Source organism: Balaenoptera musculus, chromosome 14, assembly GCF_009873245.2.
Source record: "Balaenoptera musculus isolate JJ_BM4_2016_0621 chromosome 14, mBalMus1.pri.v3, whole genome shotgun sequence".
Taxonomy (NCBI): domain Eukaryota; kingdom Metazoa; phylum Chordata; class Mammalia; order Artiodactyla; family Balaenopteridae; genus Balaenoptera; species Balaenoptera musculus.
In genome coordinates this window covers 90,419,976-90,442,162 of record NC_045798.1, presented here as the reverse complement: position 1 = coordinate 90,442,162, position 22,187 = coordinate 90,419,976, and the positions used below count along the sequence as shown (strand labels likewise).

The 22,187-nt window shown below is 49.8% G+C and overlaps 1 protein-coding gene and 1 long non-coding RNA gene across 7 annotated transcripts in view; one reads left to right on the top strand and one right to left on the bottom strand.

The window, feature by feature from the left end:
- Positions 1-1,568: 1,568 nt before the first annotated feature.
- LOC118880148 lies at positions 1,569-11,128 on the bottom strand. 6 transcript variants are annotated; one of them, XR_005016229.1, is made up of 4 exons: positions 6,689-11,128; positions 4,047-6,047; positions 3,417-3,522; positions 1,569-3,148 (listed from the first exon to the last, which is right to left on the bottom strand). It is a non-coding gene; the product is annotated as an uncharacterized LOC118880148 (long non-coding RNA). The 6 variants fall into 6 exon arrangements; XR_005016232.1 differs by having other exon boundaries at positions 1,569-5,502; positions 5,758-6,047; XR_005016230.1 differs by having other exon boundaries at positions 1,569-5,849; positions 5,928-6,047.
- A 5,558-nt stretch (positions 11,129-16,686) lies between these two features.
- The window catches only part of PARD6G (par-6 family cell polarity regulator gamma), a 105,161-nt gene continuing 99,660 nt past the window's right edge, over positions 16,687-22,187 (top strand). Inside the window, 2 exon segments of the mRNA XM_036874312.1 lie at positions 16,687-16,758; positions 17,020-17,177. Of these exon segments, the coding sequence (XP_036730207.1) occupies positions 16,687-16,758; positions 17,020-17,177 (230 nt within the window).

The window sequence follows — 22,187 nt, the reverse complement described above, 5'->3', positions numbered from 1 at the left end:
CCTACTGACTGTCATCTGCTCCTCCAGAGTCCTGTTGCAGCAAAAATAGAAATGAAGTTTTCCCTCCCCTGAGAACAAGGAAAACAAAGGGAACAGCAAACAGGCTAGAGAAGAAACATAACCTGGCCTGAAAGAGTTCATCACTCCTTCTTTTACTTTGTCACTAATTTGTAGTAACTAGATTTGTACTTTACAAAGCTAACCTCACTCCCTGACACTATGTAATTTACATTCAGCACCCATCACCCCGAACTCTGTGTGAGTTACATCCCCTGCCTCTCACTGCCTAACCTTATTATGTCCAGCACTTACATTCTATACGTTCACACTAATTCCCCTCTACACCCACAGCCCTGGCCCAAGCCCGATCTAGTGCCTGGTTCCTCCATCAGGCCCTGACAAATCTCCCTGCCCTGCCCCCACGGTGCGTCTCACATCCCACCCCAACGTGGTCCTTCTGAAGCATAAACGAGACTGTGACTCTCTCCCACATGTAATCCCCAAATGTTTCCCCACTTTCGCTAGAGTATCTGCTGGGAGAGACATCTGCCAAGGCCCTGAGAGTCCCCGGCATCCCTACTGGGCTGGTGGCTCTTGGGTTCCCTGATACTGAGCACCTCAGCAGGCCAGGCGAGATGGCATCAAACCCCAGAACTGCTCACCTCAGGATGGGGCTGGCACTGCCGCTGCCTGATCAAAGAGAGCAGAGAAGGGTTCCCCAGCTGGGACACAAACTCTGCACGAGTGGCCTCTCCCTGAGCTATCGCATGTTCCCCATGGGACTTGAGGGAAGGAAGGACCCAGGCACATGTTAGTTCCTAAGCAGGATGCTGTGGGCTCAGTTGTGTCCCCCCAAATTCACATGCTGAATCCCTAACCCCCAGGACCCCAGGATGTGGCTGTATTTAGAGATGGGGTTTTTAAAGAGGTGATCAAGGTAAACTGAGGTCACTAGGGTGGATCCTAATCCAGTAAGACTGATGTCCTACCAGAAGAGATTAGGACACAGAAGATCATGTGAGAAGATGGCTGTCTACACACCAAGAAGAGAAGCCTCAAGGAAAAACCAGCCTGCAGACACCTTGATCTCAGACGGCATCCAGGACTAGGAGGTAGGTCTGTTGTTCAAGCTGCCTGGTCTGTGGTATTTGTTATGGCAGCCCCGAGCAGACTCACACACAGGGTAAAGAAGGTCTCACACTAGATAGCCCACTCTCCATTCCCCTGTATGTGAGTTACAGTAGCCTCAGGAACTGAGGAAGGTGTGCCCGAGGAAAGGCACAAGATATGAGATTTTAGGCATAACACGACTGCACTGATCTTTTTTTTTCCTATTTTAAAGATTTTTAAAATCTTTATTTATTTAATTTATTTTTGGCTGCGTTAGGTCTTCATTGCTGCACACGGGATTTCTCTAGTTGCGGCGAGGGGGGCTTCTCTTCACTGCGGTGCGCGGGCTTCTCATTGCGGTGGCTTCTCTTGTTGCGGAGCACGGGCTCTAGGCGTGGGGGCTCAGTAGTTGTGGCACACGGGCATAGCTGCTCTGCGGCATGTGGGATTTTCCCGGACCAGGTCTCGAACCCGTGTGCCCTGCATCAGCAGGCAGATTATCAACCACTACACCATCAGGGAAGCCCCATGACTGCACTGATCTTAAACGAGCCTGATCTACATTCACACGAGATGGTTTTGTCCTGTATATACACCCACATTAGCACCTTCAGTCTCAAGGGCAGACCTTTGTCTTCACCACCTCCACTGAGAGCATTACCTTAATCTGCTCTGAACCACCTCCTATAGGATTTCCAGAACCACAAAGCATCAGAGACTGCATGCTGCTGTGTAATCATGTTTCACAGGACCAGAGGCTGTGCGCCAGCTTCCGGGTGACCCTGCCACAGCAGAGCCGCCCAGCTGTCCACCAGAACCCACGTCCCTTTCTCCTGTTCACAGCCAGCCTGCACCTCCCAGCCTTCCCACCCATTGCAGCTCCAAATGGAAGTGCTGGAGGTGGTGAGGGCCTTGGCCAGCCTGTGTCCTAGGATGGAGGGCACGGTGCCATGTGGTCACCCCATCCCCTGCTGGTGGGAGCCCTCCACCTGAAAGCAGGGAAGAGAAACAAGGAGGACAGAGCCTGGGCCCCGACCCCCACCTGCCCTGAACTATCACATGAAGGGAACACAGACATCTTGAGCATCAGACTATTTTGGGGGGACACTTTGTTCCAGTAACAAACCTTTGCTTTAAAAACCAAGGTGCTTTACAGATCCCTCCCCAACTGTAACAGAAAGTGAGGCTTAATTTCATCATAGAATAAAGTTATGAGGAATTTACAGGCCAAAGAAACTTAGGTTTGGGATACTCAATTAGTGAAGAATCTAAACAGAGTTTGGGCTTGGAGCAGTAAATTAAAGAAGTACCAAGTGTTGTTCATATAGGCTTCTGCACCTTTCACATGAGAGACTTATTTCCTGCTTTCAAGGAGATAGAGAGTCAGAGTGTCCCTCTTGCATCAGCCATTTATTAAGGAACTGTAATTCAAAATAATTGATATGCCATTGTGGAGCACCCCTCCCTGAGACCCAACAATACACAGAGGTGGGAATACATGCATATATTTCCTTGCATTATCAGCTGAGCACTTTCAGCTCCTATATGTAACTTTTTCATAACATTCTCTAGTAAAAGGAACCAGAGCTCTTTGAAATAATGGCTGACACTAGGACTGACACAGTAAATATATGAGCCAGGACAATCTTGAATCTTATATCAGAAAAGAAGGAAGTATCAAGAAAAAAAATCCACAGAGTGGAATGATGTCAAAGGAAAACAGGAGCCAATGGAAAGAGCTCTCAATAGCCAAAGTAGGAATGAACTTAGCAACAAAATCTGGACTGCTGGATTATAACAAAAAGTTAAAAAAACAAAGAAAACAAACAAAAAAAACTGTCCACAGGTGTCCATGCTGGTAAAAATAAGTAACTGCATAGGGTTTTGTTTGTGTTTGTTTGTTTGAATCAATAAGGTTGAATAGAAATCTCCTATGTGGAAGTCCAAATAATTGATGTGGACTCTCAGCCATCCATGGACTGTGGAGGTGGAGATAACTCCTGTCTCCATACGTGCTGCTTCCCAAAGTAGCTTCCTCCTGAAGAAGACACACAGCACGGAAATGGGAAAAACTTAACTTCATTGTGGGGAAATCTGACAAACTACCTCAGCCAGGTGACCAAAGTTAATAGTAACAGTGATAAGTTGCCTTGAGAGCCTGTTCCCTTGATATAAAGTGATGAGAAAGCACTTTACCTCTGTGATCTGCTTACTCAAAACGCATAACTCAAGCCTAATCCTGAGAAAAACACCAAGTAAATTCCAATGCGGGACAGTCAACAAAGTATCTGACCAGTACTCCTCACCAATGTCAAGGTCATAGAAACAAGGACAGTCTGAGAAACTGTGAAAGCCCAGAAGAGCCTAAACAGACATGATGACTAAATGTCACATGATACACTGGATGGCATCCTGGAAGAGAAAAACTTAGAATGAAGGAAACCCAAATGAAATATGGATGTCAGTTAATAAGTGACAATTCAGATGAAAACTAGAATGAGAAACCTATTGCATCACACTAGAAATCTAGAGGAAATGGGTAACTTCCCAGTAAAAACACACATTAACAAAACGGAACATAACAAAGGAAAATACAAACACAACAGTTAAGCCACCAAAAGACCTCTTCCCCATTTTGCTTCTCCTTTCATTGTTCCGGGATTTCGCTCTCCTGGGACAGGGAAGGAACAGAGACACAGCAGTCTGGCAGTTCCCCTAAGTTCGGACCCTGCTCAGTGTCTTCATCTCTCCCAGCCATGCCCCATCCAGTAGGGCACCCAAGGGAGTCTCAGGGATTATTCGTTCTGATGTATCAGCTATGACTTTTTTGATTCCAATGGACTGGACACACTTACTAAAGTAAAATAAAACATTATTTTTAAACGATAGAAATAAATTAATAACTGCAAGAGACAGGTTTAAGAGTGGATTTGGACCTGGCAGTTCTGGTGGCTCACTCTCTTGCAGTGTGATCTGGTCTCCCTCCAATCCTTTGTCCTGCTAAATGCCTTTGGGTGGCCCCATTCACAGGAACAGTCTCTCTCACTGCATCCAGGGCTTCCAGAAACTGCAGGCGACACCCACTCAATGTCCATTTTAACAGAAAGAAGAGGTTCAGTTAAGGTCAGTGACTGTGGTCACCCATCCAGGGCTCTTGCTGTCCTCCCTTGATGGCAGGAAGCTCTTCCACTAGCTAAAATAGCAACTTTGCTGTTGGTGGTAAACTCAAGACTCTTGCTTTGGGCATCGGGGCCTCACATCAGAGGCTGGCCCTGATTGCCAGTGTACCTCAAAAGGCACACAGACTTCATTCGTGTCCCTGGGAGGTGGGAGCCCAGGAGTCACACCTGCCCTCTGACTATATTAATCACCCATCTCCACAGAACACATTTGCTCATTTTCCAGTCTCTGCTCTCTCCTTTACAGAGAACAGAAACCAAATGGTAGGTGGTAAGGAAACTGTTACTCAACGGAGCAGTGTCTCAAGGATGATTCTATACCGTGGAATCCACAGTTGGCTGGCTTTCCGGAGGCCGCAGGGACTGGGCCCCGGATGCACGTGGCTCCTGGAGACCACGTGGCCTCAGAGTGAGAACACCAGCTGGGAAGCCACTTGCTCCCATACCTTTGATTTTTAATGAGTATGAATGTCAAAGGTTTGCAACAACCCGAAGGCCAGAGGATTGCAGGGCCACGGTCTGCTGTATGCTGGTTGTGGCCAGGGCCACACTCAATGTCTGGAGGGTTACGTCCTCTCGGAAGGCTGAGAGGCTATGAGGGAGGAGGCCCTTTTCTCAATCACATGGATGTAGGGAACTGAAACATCCCAAGGGGCCGTCTACGCTGCCCAGGTAGCTGTTCAATTGCCCAGCAGCAAGGTCAGCTCAGTGATTGGCCACAGGGGCTTGACAGGGCCCAGGCAGGCCTGAGCTGGAGGACCACAGATGCCTGCCTGGATGGTCAGGGGTCAAGGGATATTCTGAGATTTTATTATCTACTACTGCCCACTCAAATGGGACAAAGGATGCAGCCAGTCCTGAAGGGCACCGCCAGCCCTCAAGAAGGCAGCATATGGGGGCTGGCAGCGCTACAGCCTTGCATGCATGCCAACATGTCCCACTGAGCGCACTGCGTGTCAGGGCTGGGCTGGAACCTGGGTCCGGCCCCACCCTCCCCATGTTGGCGGCGGGGGCCCTTCCTGACTTCTGAGGCCCTCCACAACCACAGACTGAGGTTAAGTTGGAGATGAAACAGCCAGCAACCAGAGCAGACATTTCATTCATCTTCTTTAGAGTCCAGGATGCGGAGAGGAAGCAGAGGCGGAGCAGAAAACCAACAGTCCAGCTCGACCCCGCGTCACTTGTACCAGGTGAGTCCCGTCCATCGTGCAGGCTCAGATAGAAGAGAGAGGGGAAGGCGAAGCAGGCCCATTAGATCGTGAACACTAGGTGTGTAAAGTATGAGTACTTTCTGGTTTTCTTTATATTTACAGGAATTTCTATTTTTCAATCATTAAGATACACTATTAGTAAAATAAAAAGATTAAAATTGTGTACACCTTTTCACACGCCCCTCACTAAATGTGAATTCTGTAGAAGGTACACATCTTCTGAAATCTCTTCTTACAAGAGTCACGGATTTACTTACTAAAAGCTGGCTGGAATCAACACAGGTGACTTTGCAGTTTTAGGATTGCCTGGGTCCGTGGCTTGCCGGGCTGCAGTTCCTACTTTCCAGCTCTGTAAGATGCAGGTGGAGAAGCAAGGGTGAGACCTGTCTCTCTATGAGCTGTTCAGCTAGGACTCTGAGGTACCTACCTTGTGCAGCACGTGGTAGCAGAAGCACGGGTCACAGCAGGAACAGAGTACTTGGTCTCGGCCCTTAGATGACCCAGAGAGGACATTACATACTCAGCCAACAACCAGAAAAGAGAGTCCCTTTATTAAAAAAAAAAAAAAAGGTGGGGTCGGGATGGCAGACAGGGAGCACATCACGGGGAGAGCCTAGGAGCAGCAATTTGGGGAGAGGAGAGTGAGGGCAGAAACGATGAGATCGGCTGTATAGGTCAAGCCATAGTGACAAGTGTCCGGATGGACGGCCTGAGTGCATGGTTTAGATCTTGCGAAATATGAGTAGGAAGGAAGGAGGAGGAGAGGAACCCAGGTTCTGCTACTTGCTTACCACTTTGAGGACACGAGGAATATGAAGATTCCGCAGTGAGTGAAAGTCTGGGCAGTTATTCTCCCAGTAAAATTGGGAGATCCAGGACTAATCAAGGAGAAGAAGACACCAGAATGGGATGCAGACATGTGGATATGGGGAAATGAACAGGACCAGAGATCAGAAGAGGATAGTCCGAGGGAACCCAGTGGGCTTCCAGTTTGTCCTTGGGGTTTTTAGTAGGACACGCTAGAACAGCTAGATTGGTTGCATATTGAGGACAGAAGGGCCTCTGGTTAAGACATTCAGCCAGCACCTGGGGTTCACCCAGGCCTGCTCTGACCTTCTGTTCCCCCTCTAACACAGGCCAACGAGATAGCTCTCGGCAAAACTGTGTTCCCACTGACCTCCCACCCACCTCAGTCAGGTCTTGCTGAACCCAGAGCACCAGGAATGCTGACCATCCTTGCAGTTTGGGGCCCCAAGGCTATAAGCTCACCCCAGCGGGCCAGCTCTCTGGGGTCCTTCCGGCACACTCCCGAGGGTAGTGACGGGGACGCAGCTGGAATCTGAGTCGCACAGTCTGCTCATTTCACCTTCACTCGTTACGAAAAAGGTCTTTACCCATGAAACATTCACCCCACTTTTGGTCCTTTAAAAAAACAAATTTTCTTAGGAACTATTACACCAAAGTATCTTCCGGAAAGCAAACGTTCAGCAATAAGATTTACTTCAGTACAATTTCATTTTATGTACATACAAGTGTACTTAAAGAGGACCATGTATAAAATGAGATGCCTAGTTTGCCATTTCTTTGAAGTCTGAGGCACCTGAGGTTTATGATTGTTCCTTTCATAGAGTACTGTATTCCCGCCTTTATCTCCAGACCCAAGGATGGGGAACAAAGGTGAAACAGGTCTGCACACTGCAAAATGTCTTCAGAAATCTGCAAACCCAGCTTCTTACAGGAGTTAAAGGTTAAGGACCAGGACAATGAAAGGGTGTGTGGGGGAAGGAATAGCAAGTAACCAAAACAAGGTGTCTGCGACCAGCCCACCTTCTCTGTCAGGAGCTGCACCTGGAGCTGGTCTCTGTGTTTGGGGAGCCCTTGTGCTTCACAGAAGCAGTGCTGAGCCAGGGCGGAGCAGCTGGCCACAGACACCACCTGCCAAGTACCTGTGGACCCACTCTCAGTCCTGAGCTAAGCTTAAACCATAATTACATTTATTTACTTATTTACTGTGACAGGCAACGTGCTCAGTACTTGGAGTGACTATATTCCCCCCCATTTTATTTTTTTAAACCACTTTATGAAGGTATCAATGACATACAGAAAGCTGTACATGATTAATACATGCAACTTTGTGAGTATGGAGACAGATTACACCCATGAAACCATCACCACAATCTACACCGTAAACATATGTGTCACTCCAAAGGTGTCCTCCCGACCTATTCATTCCTTTATTTATTATTATTCCTATTATCATCATTCTTTGTGTGTATGGTAAGAACACTTAAGATAGGAGCCATCCTCAGTAAATTTTAAGCACACAATACAGTATTGTTAACTACAGGCACCATATTATACAGCAGAACTCCAGAACTTGTTCATCTGGCATAACTGAAACTTTGTGCCCTTGGACTAGCACCTCCCAATTTCTCAGGGACTCAGAAGGGGTGACCTGTTGCCTCGGGCCTTGACAGCTGGGAGGAGGCAGAGCCTTGGCGTCTTCCTGCTCTGTCCAGACCTGTGCGCGGTCTGCAAATGCTCTGCCCCTGGCCGCAGCCCCTTGCTCACACGCCCGGGTATAAAACCCCAAGTTTGGACCCCAGGCCACCCATGCGTGAGTGGCAGAAACCCTTCCCCAGGGACCTCCCTCTGCCTCCTTTTTCTAGTCTTCTCCTCCCTCCCTCCCATGCCTCTCCTTGCTTCCCCGTGAAGAAGGAGCTGGTGGAGAAAAGCGAAGCCCGGCGGCTACAATGCACACACACACACACACACACACACACACACACAGTGCTCCCTGCGGTGAGGGCTGCTCTGAGTGGTCGGTGCGTTCACACATTAAGCCTCATGACGACCTCGGGAGGGCAGTCCTCACTGTTCCCCCATTTCACAGATGAGGGCCCGAGGCAGAGGACAGCAGTAGCGCATCCACCCTCACACAGGATGAGGCCCAGACGCCCCTAACCTGTGGCTCACCTGGCTCCAGCCACAGCCGCCTCGGGTTCTCGCAGACTCTGCTGGGTCTTTTCCACAAATCCCTTCGACACCTACAGGCTCTTAACTAATCTACGAGGGCAAGTTACTCAAGTTCGTCTGAAAAACACCCCCCCCGCAGGTTTCTAACCAGCTATGAGCACGGGAAAAACTGAAGACAGATGGGAGAGCCCAGGTTACAGAAGAGGTTGAAGCAGCTGCTTCGTTGGCACAGTAGGAGAAGGGAGAGCTTGGCAAGGAAAAGAAGGTGCGTGGCTGGGAAGGAGGGGCGTGTGGACCCTCTCAAAGCCCCGTCCTCCACTCAAGCACAGACTTGGACCAAGCCCAAAGCAATGTGAGGACTCTGCAGTCAACAGGTTGAAGAAGGCGTACACCCTGGACCAAGGCCAAGTGCCAGCCAATGTCTTCAGAAGGGAAGAAAAATATAAAGTAGGTAGCTCTGCTTGGAGTCTTTGAGATTGAGCTGCGAGGGGCAGACCCCAGCATCATGCCACTCCAGCACATGTTCATGCCCAGAGGTACCTTCTCCACGGGGAACTGTGGACATTTGTAGAACATATCTGCCCTTTTTCTCCACAGAAGAAGAACCTGAGAGTCAGAGAACTGAGGTATCCCGTGGAGGAGCACACACCGTTTACAGGTTGTAAATAGCTTCAGGAGGTCACCACTGCTGACCAAGCCCCAGCTGCATGCGCATTTAGGCACACAGGCGGGTCAAGAGTCAGGCAGGGTCCTTTTGCAAAGCTGCCCCACTAAGCTTCCACTCTAATAAGGTTTTGGTTACAGAAATGCATACTCATGGCAGAAGTTTTTAAAATGCAGAAGATAACTGAGAAGTAAAAATTCCCTGTGATTCCCTCCCAAGAGATACCGCCACTAACCTACTGATCCATCCATCTCCTTTCAGCCTCAGGCTGAGCCCCTCTGACCTGGACGTCAGTCTGGCGTGGACACCACACCCCGCACTAGCCCTCGATGTCCAGTGCAGAGTGGCCAGCGTGCTGGGGCTTGGGGATGGGGTGGTCTGCGCCTGGGAGAGCCCTCTGAAGAGGGCAGCTCCTGAAAGGCCCAGGCCGCGGGGCACGGTGTGAGGCTGCGTCGTCGTCACACCTCTGCTGCTGACCAGCGGGTACCCGGAGCCTCGCGACTCAGGGGCGCTCCGCACAGCAGCCATCCACCTCGCTACTAATCGGCCTGATTCGTCTCTTTCTACCCCAAATACCACCCTGTAGCATTACCAGTGACGCCAAGACCACGCCTGCTAGCGCCAAATCCAGCAATCCCCCCTCCTGGCTTTGCAGACCCTGCTCTACAACAGCGGGGAGCGTGGGGGTGAAGCGCACTCTGAGTGCACAGAATTCGGGGAGCTAACGAGGCCCTCAGGCCCCGACCCCTAAAGCCAGGGCACCGGGTCACTCACCAGCAGCGGACAGCAAAGGCCCTTAAATCGGAGCAAGCTACAGGAGAGGACCATCGCCCCCTTGTGGGCAGGAAGGGGGTTGGGCTGTCTCCTGAGCTTCTCCTGGAGGCCAGCATTGCCACATGCATAGGTTTCTCACCCTCAGCACTGCTGACATTCTGGGCTGAATCGCTCCCTGTGGTGGGCTTTGTCCTGGGCATTGCAGTGTGTTTAGCAGCGTCCCTGGCCACCTGCCACTAGCCCACCCTCCAGACATTGCCAGGTGTCTCTGGGGAGGGAGGGTAAACTGTTCTGTTCAGGGACCCCTGCACTCATCCTGCCGCTCCAGCCAGCCCAGGGGCCACCGCGCCTGCAGGACTCACCTCCTAACCAGGCATACCGCGGAGGGTGGGCGGGGAGGGTACAGGCTGGAGTCTCTTCTCCCCCAGAGTTGGCATCCAAAAATCCTAACTGCTGATTCTGCAACTCCCATGAGGTTGACATTTCTCCCCTCTCTTATCAGGGGCTTGAAAACAATTTATCTCTCTGTGGTTTCATTATTAAATCCCTTTTCTTTCTGATGAAAATGCCTTTGGTCCCTAAATACATAGAAGTTTAAGATTTTAAGTGTACTGCTACTTCTATTTTAGATACTGATGACTATGAGGGCAAACCTAGGCCTTTTGGGAAACACATTTTTCTGGGTCTATAACATGTTTCCTTTTTGATACTGGGGGGCTCGGGTAGCAGTTTGGGATGGATTATTTGAAGCCAAAGATTTGAGGATTGCATCCTTACACCTGCCTATTTTCCCTCTCAGTCTCCATCTGAAACTAGCCTGGATACATGGAAAGTGTGGACCTCGGCAGCCAGGATCTCAGTGAAGGGACGCCGCTGGCTGAGCTCTGTCCATTCATGTGAAGGGCAAACTGCTCACTCCTGAACCTCTCCACCTTGGACCAGGTGTCGCATTGCAGGGAAGGTACAACCTACAGACACTTTTATTGGCAGACCTCTTTAAAGATTTCAAAGTGGGCCCACATGGTGTCCTCTTGTTGCCAGGATATCGCCTTGGAGTAGGCGAGGGAAGCACTGTGGTGCCTACCTTACAAAGAAAGAAAGCTGAAGCTCAGTTAAGTGACTTGTCCAAGTTGACCTGGATCCAGGTCCTTCATAAGATGCCTGCAGGACACACAATGGAAATATAAGGCCTCCGCACATTCCCAACACCTCTGCTGAGAGACTCCAAATTTAACTTCATTTAAATCTCTGGATACCTGACTGAGGCAGCTAGCTCAGAGACAACTAACGGAACAGCAATCAACATCTTGTATCTGGCCTGTGGGGCAAGCATGCACCTGCCAGCCATAGAGAGCCTCCCAACGAGGCCTCCCAGGGCTCTGTGATCCCACGGTGTGTGTCAGGCCAGGACCTGTGGAGAGCTTTTCAATTATGCTTCTGAACTTTGAAGAGATTTTTCCACCCGAAGGCTCCGCTAGGCAAGTTGGTTTGTCTACACCCAACCCACCCACAGCCTTGAAGCTCTAAAGGATCCTGTTCAAGTCTCAGCTGGACACTCAGCCTCCACACGCAGCCAGGCAGCTTTCCCAGCCTTTCCTCCTGCTGACCACGCCAACCAACAAGTGACCGGCAACAGATGAGATGAGAGATGGGTGAGAAAGGGTGCAGATGTTCAGGTGCAGATCGTGCTGCAGCGGGCCTGCGGGATCACTAACAAGTGCCACGGGAACACTTGCTATGGGGCCTCGGACCACATGGGCCACACACGTGGCAGAGATGATCTCTCCTCCACCAAGCCTGGATTCCTGTGGCTTCCAGACTCTCCTCTCTCTTCTGCCGCAAGGGTGCTGCTCACCCCCCCCCCACCCCGCCTCTATCCCTCCTTCTTAAAATGTCTGGGTGGGAGCTCGCCGCGAGCATGCCCGGAACCTCTCCTACCCGCACCAGACGAAGGTGCCCACTGTCAGCCATGACCTGGGACTCTCCTCGGGGCCAAAGACCTGCATTCAGTTTAGGAAATTTGCCTTTGAGAGAAAGTCAGCACCTCTGTACACAGTTTACTCTCCCACTTGCCCACTGTGTATCTCTGACATTTTTCTGTTCTACCTGGAACTTATTAAGTTTTGCATAGATGGCAAACTAATATACCAGGTCCTTTCTAGCTTTCAGACAAGTGGACATCCTCAGCCTGCTGTCTGGAACAGTTTTCTCCTGACTCTCTGTGGAAATTTCTCAGCATTTTGTTTGCCTGCTTACTTCACTTGTGCCTTGTTGTGGAACTCTGTCTACATGTCTGGACCACTGGCCGCCCTTCCCTTAAGGGCGGGGGCCGTGAATCGCTGCCTCTCTGATTGTAGTCCCTGGCATGTAACAGCATATTTAGTAAAAGGAAATGAAAATTAGAGTTTGCGTACTGCAGTTTGGCAATCTATATTGAAGGGTTTAGGGATAGGTGTGATTTATGGCCTAGTAATTCCATTTTTAGGAGTTGATTCTAATGAAATCAGAAATAAGAGAATTCAACAAACACAGCATTATATAAAACCTAAACATTGGAAACATTCTAAATATTCAATAATGGAACGATTAAAAATTATACCTGTATTCATATATGCAGTTATTAAAAACTATATTTTCTAAGAACATTTAATGAAAATGCTTTTTTATATAACATGAGGTTAAAAAAAAAGCAGGTTGTGAAGCTGGTTAAACAGCATGATCAAAATTTTGTGAAATATATAAATATATATGCAGAAAAATGAAATACAGGTAAAATATACCAAAAAGGTAATACAGTTGATTGCTGAGTAGTATGATTATGGGTGATTTTAACTTTTTTCTATTATGTGTTTGTATTCTCCAGATTTCTTTTACAATGAACTTATAGTACATTTATAATTACATAACTTATAAATTATAGTCATTTATAGTATATTTGATAATAATTTTTTAATTGGTTAGGTTACCTAATATTTATTTGTTTTTTTCAAAAAGCCACCTCCTGCATTTATTTATTGATTCTATTATTCTTTTCCTAATTCAATCTTTCTACTTCCCATCCTACAATTTTATTTTATTGTTATTGTTTTAAATTTTTAAATTTGATCATTTACTCATTTATTTTCATTCTCACTTATTTATTAGCATAATTACTTACTATAACATTTTCCTCTGAGCACTACTTGAACTATATCATATACACTCCGATCTATGGTTTTTCATTATTACTTTAGATATTTTAATCTGATTTTTATTTACTCATTTATTCAACGTGTGTGTATTTTCATAACAGTCTGAGTTCATAAAATTAGTTTCCAGACAGTAAGGATTTTTGTTGTGGTGTTTATTTTCTCATTTTTTCTTTCATTCCTATTTTTAAAACATTGTGACCACATATACATATCAATATCTATCTATCTATCTATTGATACATATATATTAATACTCTTTTTTTATACTTTGGAATTATTAGTGTTTACAAACTAATTTAGGGATCAGCAAACTTTTTGTATAATGGGCAAGACTGCAAAAGTTTTTGAGTTTGTGATCCATGCAATCTCCCTCTCAGCTATTCAGCTTTGCACCTGGAGCACAAAGCCAGCCACAGACGTGAAAGAATGAGCATCCCTGTGTTCCAATAAAACCTTATTTACAAAATCAAGCAGCAGAGCAGATTTGGCACATGGGCCGTAGCGTGTGGCCCTGTCCTAACATATGTCCTGATACACAGTTATTTTGTGGATGTTCTATGAAAACTGCAAAAGGACCATTGTCTGTATTTAGGCACAGAATTCAATAGTTATATAAGTTCAAATGACTACGTTTACTATTCGTTACCTATTACTGCGCATTTTAACAAAGGTACATTAGTTAATTTCCCATTCTATTTCCTGCCATTTTGTTTTATGGACGCTGATCCGTGTAGCGTTCATATGTATTAGATCTTCATGTTGGCATATACCATTTTTCATTATGAAGGACCATTTCCATTATGAAGGCTCATTTCCTTTTGTGTGTGTGTCCAAGATATAGAGCCTTTTACTTAAATATCATGTAAGAGATGTCTAAAGTCTGTACAATGACTGAGTAAGCTTAATATAACAGGAGTAAGGAATAACATTATTCCCAAAGAAAAATTTTGCCCATATGACTTGTTTTCCTTAAAAAAAAAAATCCTCTCATCTGTGGTATCTGAAGGCTCATTTTCATTAAATGAGGTAATGCCTTTGTCCCTAAAGCAACATAATCTTAAATTAAGAACCCCCATTTTCTCCCTTTTACTGATATTTTAAATTTCATCCTTTCTATGTCACTTTGTTGTAGTTATGTCTCTTGTTTACCGTTTTTTTAAAAAATATATTTATTTATTTATTTATTTGGCTGCGTCGGTCTTAGTTGCTGCATGCGGGGATCTTCGTTGCCCCTTGGGGATCTTCGTTGCGGCGTGCAGGATCCAGTGCCCTGACCAGGGATCAAACGTGGGCCCCCTGCATTGGGAGCGTGGAGTCTGAGCCACTGGACCATCAGGGAGGGCCCCTCTTGTTTACTGTTTTTGACTGGGTATTACTTAGTGAACAAATCTGAAAGTCTTAAAATAGGTGAATTTTTATCTCATTCACATTTACAGGCATGACAGATGTATATATATATATATATATATATATATATATATACTCTCAGTTCCTATTTACTTTATTTTTTCTGTCTACAGAATTTAATAAGTATTTCACAACGTGTTTGCATTCGTTTCACACACTCTCTCTCTCTCTCTCTCTCTCTCTATATATATATATATACATAAAATGTTCTGAAAATTTGGAGGGGTTATATTGTTTCCTAAATTTGTTCTTGATTACATTTATTTTTTAACGTAGTTTAATTTTTTTTTTAGAAATTTATTTTTTATTTATTTATTTTTGGCTGCGTTGGGTCTTTGTTGCTGCATGTGGGCTTTCTCTAGTTGCGGCGAGCTGGGGCTACTCTTCGTTGCGGTGCATGGGCTTCTCATTGCGGTGGCTTCTCTTGTCGCGGAGCACTGGCTCTAGGCGCACAGGCTTCAGTGGTCGTGGCACGCGGGCTCAGTAGTTGTGGCTCACGGGCTCTAGAGCGCAGGCTCAGTAGTTGTGGGGCACGGGCTTAGTTGCTCCGTGGCATGTGAGATCTTCCCGGACCAGGGATGGAACCGGTGTCCCCTGCATTGGCAGGCGAATTCTTAACCACTGCGCTACCAGGGAAGTCCTTGATTACATATAAAACCATACATTTAACTAACACACCCTTCTGTATGTATAATAATTAAATTAGCATGTTTGTATTTCCTCTTCCTTTTCCTCCTATGAATTTACACTAAGAAAAATTATATAATAAACTAAAATTGGATTGTAAACTCGTATAGTATACTTTACAATAATTTTGAAACACCTATTTGTCCTGTGTTCTTAGCTTCATTACAAATTCCTCAAGAGCGAGGATGTTGGTTTTGGCAGCCCCGCTTCCAGAGCTCTCTAGATAATAAGTACTCATGTCATTGCTAACAACTGATGACCTCTTTCTCCTAACATGTTCTTTTTTCTACCAGCCGTGGCAGAAGTCTTCCTTCTCATCAGACAGGCCTATAAGATGCTTCTGACCCTTCCCTATCCCTTTACTTCGGCCTGTGCTAGACTATGCCTTAGGAGTTTGCCTCGGGCAGAACCTTCGCCCAGACCATCTACCACCTGGCAGCTCCTACGGACACGTGGACCCAAGGGCGTCACGCCTCCTATGATTCCCCTATCATCCAAGACAACGTTAAAGATCACCCAAAATCAGCCCCCCTCCTTGGCCGACTGGTGGAGGCAAACACAAGCTTGGCGGGAGCGAGCAAGGGAGAAAAAGCGTGGGCGCCGAGGTGGGAATGAGGCGCCCCGCGTGGGTCAGCGCGGCGTCTCTTCCCCGCTCTTGATTTTGCGGACTGGAGCACGCACCTACCCGGGCGAGGCGTCTTTGGGGGCGGGTCCGCGGGGCGGGGCTGGGGGAGGGTCTTCGGGGCACAGGGCGGGGATTGGCGGCGGGTTCTGGGGGGGCGGGTCGGCGAGCCCTGGGCGGGTCGGCGAGCCCTGGGCGGGGCGTTGGGTGAGTCCTCGGGGCAGGGGGCGTGTCCTCCAGGCTCGGGAGGTGGATCCTCAGGGCGCGAGTCTGGGCCTTGAGGCTCGTGGGGCGGGTCCTCGGGAACGCGAGCCGGTTTTCTCGGCGTGGGGCGTGTCCTCGGGGAACAGGTCCTCGGGACGCGGGGCAGGGATTGGCGACGGATCCACGGGACGCGGAGCAGGACGTGGGCCCTTGGGCCTCGTGGGGGCGTGTCCTCCGAGCTCCGGGCGTGTCCTCGGGGTACGAGTGCTGGCGACGCGGGGCAGGTCGTCGGCGCGCGGGGCGGGGCGTGGGGGCGGGTCCTCTGGGTGCGGGGCGGGGATTGGCGGCGGATGCTCTGGGCGCGGGGCGGGGATTGGTGGCGGATCCTCTGGGCTCGGGGCGGGACGTGGGTTCTAGGGGCTCGGGGGGCGGGTCCTCGGGGCGGCGCGCGCCGGCTTCCCCCGCTCCTCCCGCGCGCGGCCCCTGGAGTGCCCAAGGCGCGCGGCCAGCCCAGCTCGGGCCGCTGCACTCTAGCTGCCCCGCGGCCGAGCGAGCGCGGGCCGGGGTCGGGGCCGCGGCGGCGGGTTTTGCACCCGGGGTCCTTCTGCAGCCCCCGTAGCGAGGAGCGAGGGCGAAGACGAGGCTAAGCGGGGCCGGAACCATGAACCGGAGTTTCCACAAGTCTCAGACCCTGCGCTTCTACGACTGCAGCGCGGTGGAAGTCAAGAGCAAGGTGAGCCGGGGGCCGGCGGTCTGCGCCCCCCACCCCCGCGAATGAATGGGCACCCCGAAGGGGACTGGGAGGTGCGAGACGGGCCGGCGCCAACTTTGGAACGCGGCGCCGTCCGTGGGATGTGCAGGGGTCCCGCGATCCTTCCCGCCCCTGCGCGCGCACAAAGCCCGGCACCCCGATAGGGTTCAGCTGGAGCCCCGGCGCTCGGAGGGCCGCGCGGCCGCCTGACCCTCTGCGAGAGCGGCTCTTTTGTTCCACAAGCTGGCGGCGACCCGGCGCGCCGCACGGTGGAGGGGCGACATTTCCGGGGCGACCCGGGGGCTGCTCGGATTCGGGGCCGTGGAGGGGCCTCGGGGGCCCGGGCCAGGGGAGGGCCCTGGCCGCGCCGCCTCCTTCATTGCGGAGGAGTCTCGGAACCGGTGAGGGGAGACGGGCAGCCGGTCCCCGATCCCCGGACCGGACCCCCAGCCCCCGGCCCGGCCCTCTGTACCAGTCCCTCAGCCTCCCGGCGCGCCCCAGGCCCAGATTGCCCGGGCGCGCCGGGCCGGCGGCCCCTCCCGCTGCCCGCGCCCCGGCCCCAGCGTGCCCGAACTTGCGGGTTGCTGTGCGCGTTTGGGTAATTGGCTGATAGGATCTGGCGCTTCTGCCCTTTGCGGGGGCGGCTACTTCGCGGCAGACGCTTTTGTCTGCGAGGGTCTCAGTGGTGGACCCCGCGGCAGAGCAGGAGCTGCAGTTGTTCAGGGTCCTGGAGGGAGGGGGCCCAGCTTACCGCTGCCTGGGATCCGGCTCTCGCCCGTTCTCTGCGCGGCCCCCGCCTCGGTCAAGCAAGGCGGAGGAGACTGAGTGGTTGGTGGGAGGGGGCCGGACTCGAGGGTGGGTTCTGACCTCCAACTCTGTGCACGCTTGGGTCGCGGGGCGTGTGTGCCCCGGTCCGGTCTCTGGGAAGACGAACCCGGCGGCCCCCTGCCTGGGCTGCCCCTACCGGCCAAGGGGCGTCCTTTGGCGAAGGAGTTACAGGGCTTCCTCCGAGGACGGGGGATTCTCTGCGGGAACCCCACTGCAGTGAGTTGCGGCATTTCATCACCATCTTGTTGGACAGTCTTTTTCGGAACCCCTCATCTCTAAGTACCCCGTATGCTAATTCTGGGACCCTCGACCCGCACTCCTCCCCGCTTTTAGCCCCAGAGTGCCCACACCCCGGAATCAGAAGTGCCCGCTATGAGTTGTGTGGGGGAGAAGAACCGACAGGCGTTGAGTGGGAGCCCCAAGTAATTGACGTTTCTTCAACTCAGTGGGAAGGTGGCTCATTGTCCCCTGCAATAGCCACTGAGCACGTGTGGTGTTTCGTTTTAACTGTTTATTTTGAGATCATCATCGATTAACAGGCAGTTGTGAAAAAGAATACAGAGACTTCCCCAAAGGTAACATCTTGTATCACAGTGTCACATCCAGGGCCTCATCAGACTTGTTCACGGGGTGTTTTTGGGTCACACACTTTTGTCGTGTGCGCATTCCTGAGACCCAGCACGGTCACAACACAGACCACTTCGATCGCAAGGGTACCTCCTGCTGCCCTTTCACGGTGGCAGTTTGGTTCTAAGTGATTAACATCACATGCTGTTCCTGAGTCTCACTGGCCACATTCCCTGTGCTCAGTAGCCACGGGCGGCTTGCAGCTGCCTGACCAGATGCAACTCCAGAGGGTCCGTCCAGAGGGACAGCCCTGGAGGAAATGTCCTCACCAGGCCTTATCCTGCAGTTCTGGACTGTGGACACTGTGAGGGCCCCTGGGGACTGGAGAGTAGGAGTCTGCCTTTGCCTCTCCTGGGGAGCTGGGGGCTGTGGGCATTCGGGTGGCCCAGCGGGTTGCCTCAGGGTGCCCCACCTTCTTAACGCCCCAGTGAAGAAGGGGCACTGCCCCATGGCCCAAGCCTGGGTTCAAGTTCAGACGCATTGAATGCTCCACTGGGGGTGAGTGGCAGAGCGAAAGTTTTGGTTGAATTTGGGAGCACCCCTGGCAGGCCACACCAGCCTGGGCCCTGCTGGGCTGGCTGGTTATACACACACCACCACGGCCGACCCCTGCCCTTTCGGAAGAGGGGGCTTGCCTTACTGTTTGTCCAGAGGGTCCACGTGGCTCGTCCCTCTGTACACGCCCTCCCACCCACCCACTTGGTAGTGAACACTTGCACGCATGGAGTCCATCTCTGCAGGGAGCCTTAGTCCCGCTGCTGATGTCAAAATATGGGAGGCCAAACGTTACGACAGTGATGTCTTTCTACCATCTAAAGGTAGCACCGTAACACCTGGGTTTGTATGTGGAGAAAGTGGTGCCCGGGAGCTGAGTCCCTTTGGAGTTCTGCCACCTACCCTTTGGAGTTTTCAGGCAAGTTATTTAACTCTTCTGAGCCTTAGTTATTTCATCTGTAAAATGGTCATTGTACCTATTCTGCTAGCCTTCCAGGATCAGATGAGGTAATGAAGTACTTTTAAACTGCAGAGCACCCACAATTCTAAGAGTTAAGCGCTGCAGATCAGGGTTCTGTGGCATTTCAGGATATCAGGTCTGAAAATCTGATCCTCTCAGAATTTTTGGCATTAGCCATCTGCCACAGCTGGTCAATTCCCAGAGCCTCGGAGACAGAGACAGTATCTTGACCTAGTGGCTCTTCCCCATCATATAGCCCCTGACTCTTCCCCAGCATTTCTGTTTTAATACCTGTGATGCATCTATTTCTCTCCCCACCAGCTGCATGCACTTCTTTTTTTTTTTTTTAACATCTTTATTGGAGTATAATTGCTTTACAATGGTGTGTTAGTTTCTGCCTTATAACAAAGTGAATCAGCTATATGTATACATATATCCCCATATCTCCTCCCTCTGTGTCTCCCTCCCACCTTCCCTATCCCAGCCCTCTAGGTGCACGCACTTCTGATTCCCCAGTTTTGGTTAATGGGGCCACCATTTCACACTCACTCTGACTTTTTCCTCTCTCCCTGTAAGACCTGCAGTGGGGAGGGGCTGTGCAGCTGTCTGAGGGAGCATGTTTCAGGCCGAGGGGAGCAAGTCTTGGCCCATCAGAGGGGCAGCAGGAAGGCCAATGCTGGGGGAGGGGTCTACAGGGGCAGAGTAATTGGGGATGACTTGTTTGAGGAGAAGGCAGAAGGCCGCCTGGGGCCATTGTGAGCCACATGCCTGAAAAGCCTAGAGGAACACAGCTACCCATCTCCGCAAGCTGCTGTTCACTGAGCCCTCACCCTCTGGCTGGAGGCCCCTGTGTTAAATGAGGCCCATTTTTTCCCCGGTTTCCTTACCCCTCAGGCCTCATCCGTGTTCTCTTCAGCCTCTGGGCCCCGTTTATGTGGCTTAACCCCCACCTGAAATGTTTTCTCGAAGAATCTGCCCTATCCTGATGACCCTCTCCTACAAGGCCCACCTGATGTCTTCACCAGGCCAAGCTTTCTGCATCCTCTGACCCCTTCCCCGTGTTTCTGTCATCTTATGGCCTTTGTCACGGTGCTGGTGACAGGAACCCAGGACTGTGTTTACACCCCCATGGCTTGTTGTATCCATTGTGTGGGGGGAGAGTAACACCTCTAAAGGTTTTAATCCAGTTTTGGCTGCTTGGTTTAGATAATGTTGGAGACTTTTCTGCATTCTAAACAAATGCATTACCATTGTAGAAAATGTAGAAACCATAACAGGCACAAGGGGGTAATTCTCACATCCAAAGTGTGGTCGCATGTCCTTCTGACCCTTTATATGCATGTATACATGCAGATGTCTTTGTTTTACAGAATCAGTCATATTTTACAGGTATATTATTCTGTAGCCTTCAAGTTTCCACCTTCAACTTAACAGTGAAGTGTAAAGTGTTTTCTCATGTCATTAATATTTTTAGAAAACATATTTTTGAAATGACTACGTAGTATTCCATCTTATGTGTAAACCATAATTAATCTAACTAATATCCTATTGGGTTATTTCCAGTTTTTTCCTAGAATAAACAATGCTGTGAATAACAACTTTGCATTTAAATCTTTATATAAAGAGTCCATGTAGAATGTATATCATAAAAAGCATACAAAGAATACTGATTCCCTTAATTCAGTGCAGAACTTTTATTATTTCTTTAGGACAGATTCCTAGAAGTGAAATTACTAAGTGAAAAGTATGCACATTTTTAAGGCTTTGAGTACATATTGCTGAATTTACTTCCAGAAAGTCTCTTCTATAAATGTGTATACCTTGTTTCATATCTAGCCCTCTCCCTGCCTCCAGTACTGGGTATTTTCTTATTCTTTCCCATTTAGATAAGTGAAGCACTACCCCATTTAATTTGTATTCTTGGGTTATTAATGAATAGAAAATTCTTATATTTGTTAGCTATTTGTATGTCTATTTTTAGCTGCCTGTTTCTTTCCACCCTTCTTTTTTTTTTTTTTTTTTGGTTAGTGTTCTTATTTTTTACTGAGTTATGGAGCCGCTTGTCCACAGGAGATTTTCCAATCAGTGCAGCTGGTGCTAGGTGACAGTGTTCCCTGTGGTCCCACATCTTGTCTCTGCTGAGGTTGTTGGCTGCCTGGCCATGCCCTTCCATCTGGGGGCTGGAGCCTGGGCCAGGCCCTCCCCGTCGGGTGGCTGGGCACTTGCCTCCTGTGGGCCAGTTGAGAACCGCCTGACACGGTTTGACTCACCTGTGTGTTTGGCTACACCCTTTTAAGATTCCGGTTTTGTTGTATCTGTGCATGTCTGTGTTTAAACAGGTTCTGTAAGTTGATTTGGGAAGTTGCATCTAGAGGAGACTCTCGTCAGGGACCCAGGTGGGGAGTGTCAGTCTGGTGGGCACAGATGGTGTTGCTGCCTACCTCCTGTGGGTCTGTGGCCCGTGAGCAGCAGAAAGCCCTGTGGGCCTTCCTAGGGGCACCCCAGTTAGCAGGGGTTCAAGCCCTTTCCTAGGACCCATGACATTTCAGATAGAGGGCTCTTCCAATTTTAGGGAAGGAAAGGAGTGTCAGGGCCTGGGAGACGCAGCCATTCAAGGTTGCTTCTAGGTGTCAGGAGCTCTGATGTTTGTGAATCACATCCTGAATCGGCGAAAATAGAGGGGCATCCTGCCTCTTTCCCATGAAGGGGCCTCCTGGACTTTTAGAGGCAAGCAAGGAAGGAGCTTGGAATGACGACGGCAGAGGCATCTGTGAAAGGGGCCTCAGCGGTCTGGGAGTTGCATTAGGTCAACTAGCCGTTTCCATGTTTATAGGCTCCCCACTTCCTCTCGGCAGATTTCTCCTCAGCTGTGAACCTGGGGAGCAATGCGAGTTGCTGTGCCCCTTTCTAGCCCCAACACACAGCCTGTAGCCCTCATCTGAGGCTGCCCTGAACACACTGGGGCTATAGAGATGGTCCGGGCTGGATGCTGCCCTCTGTG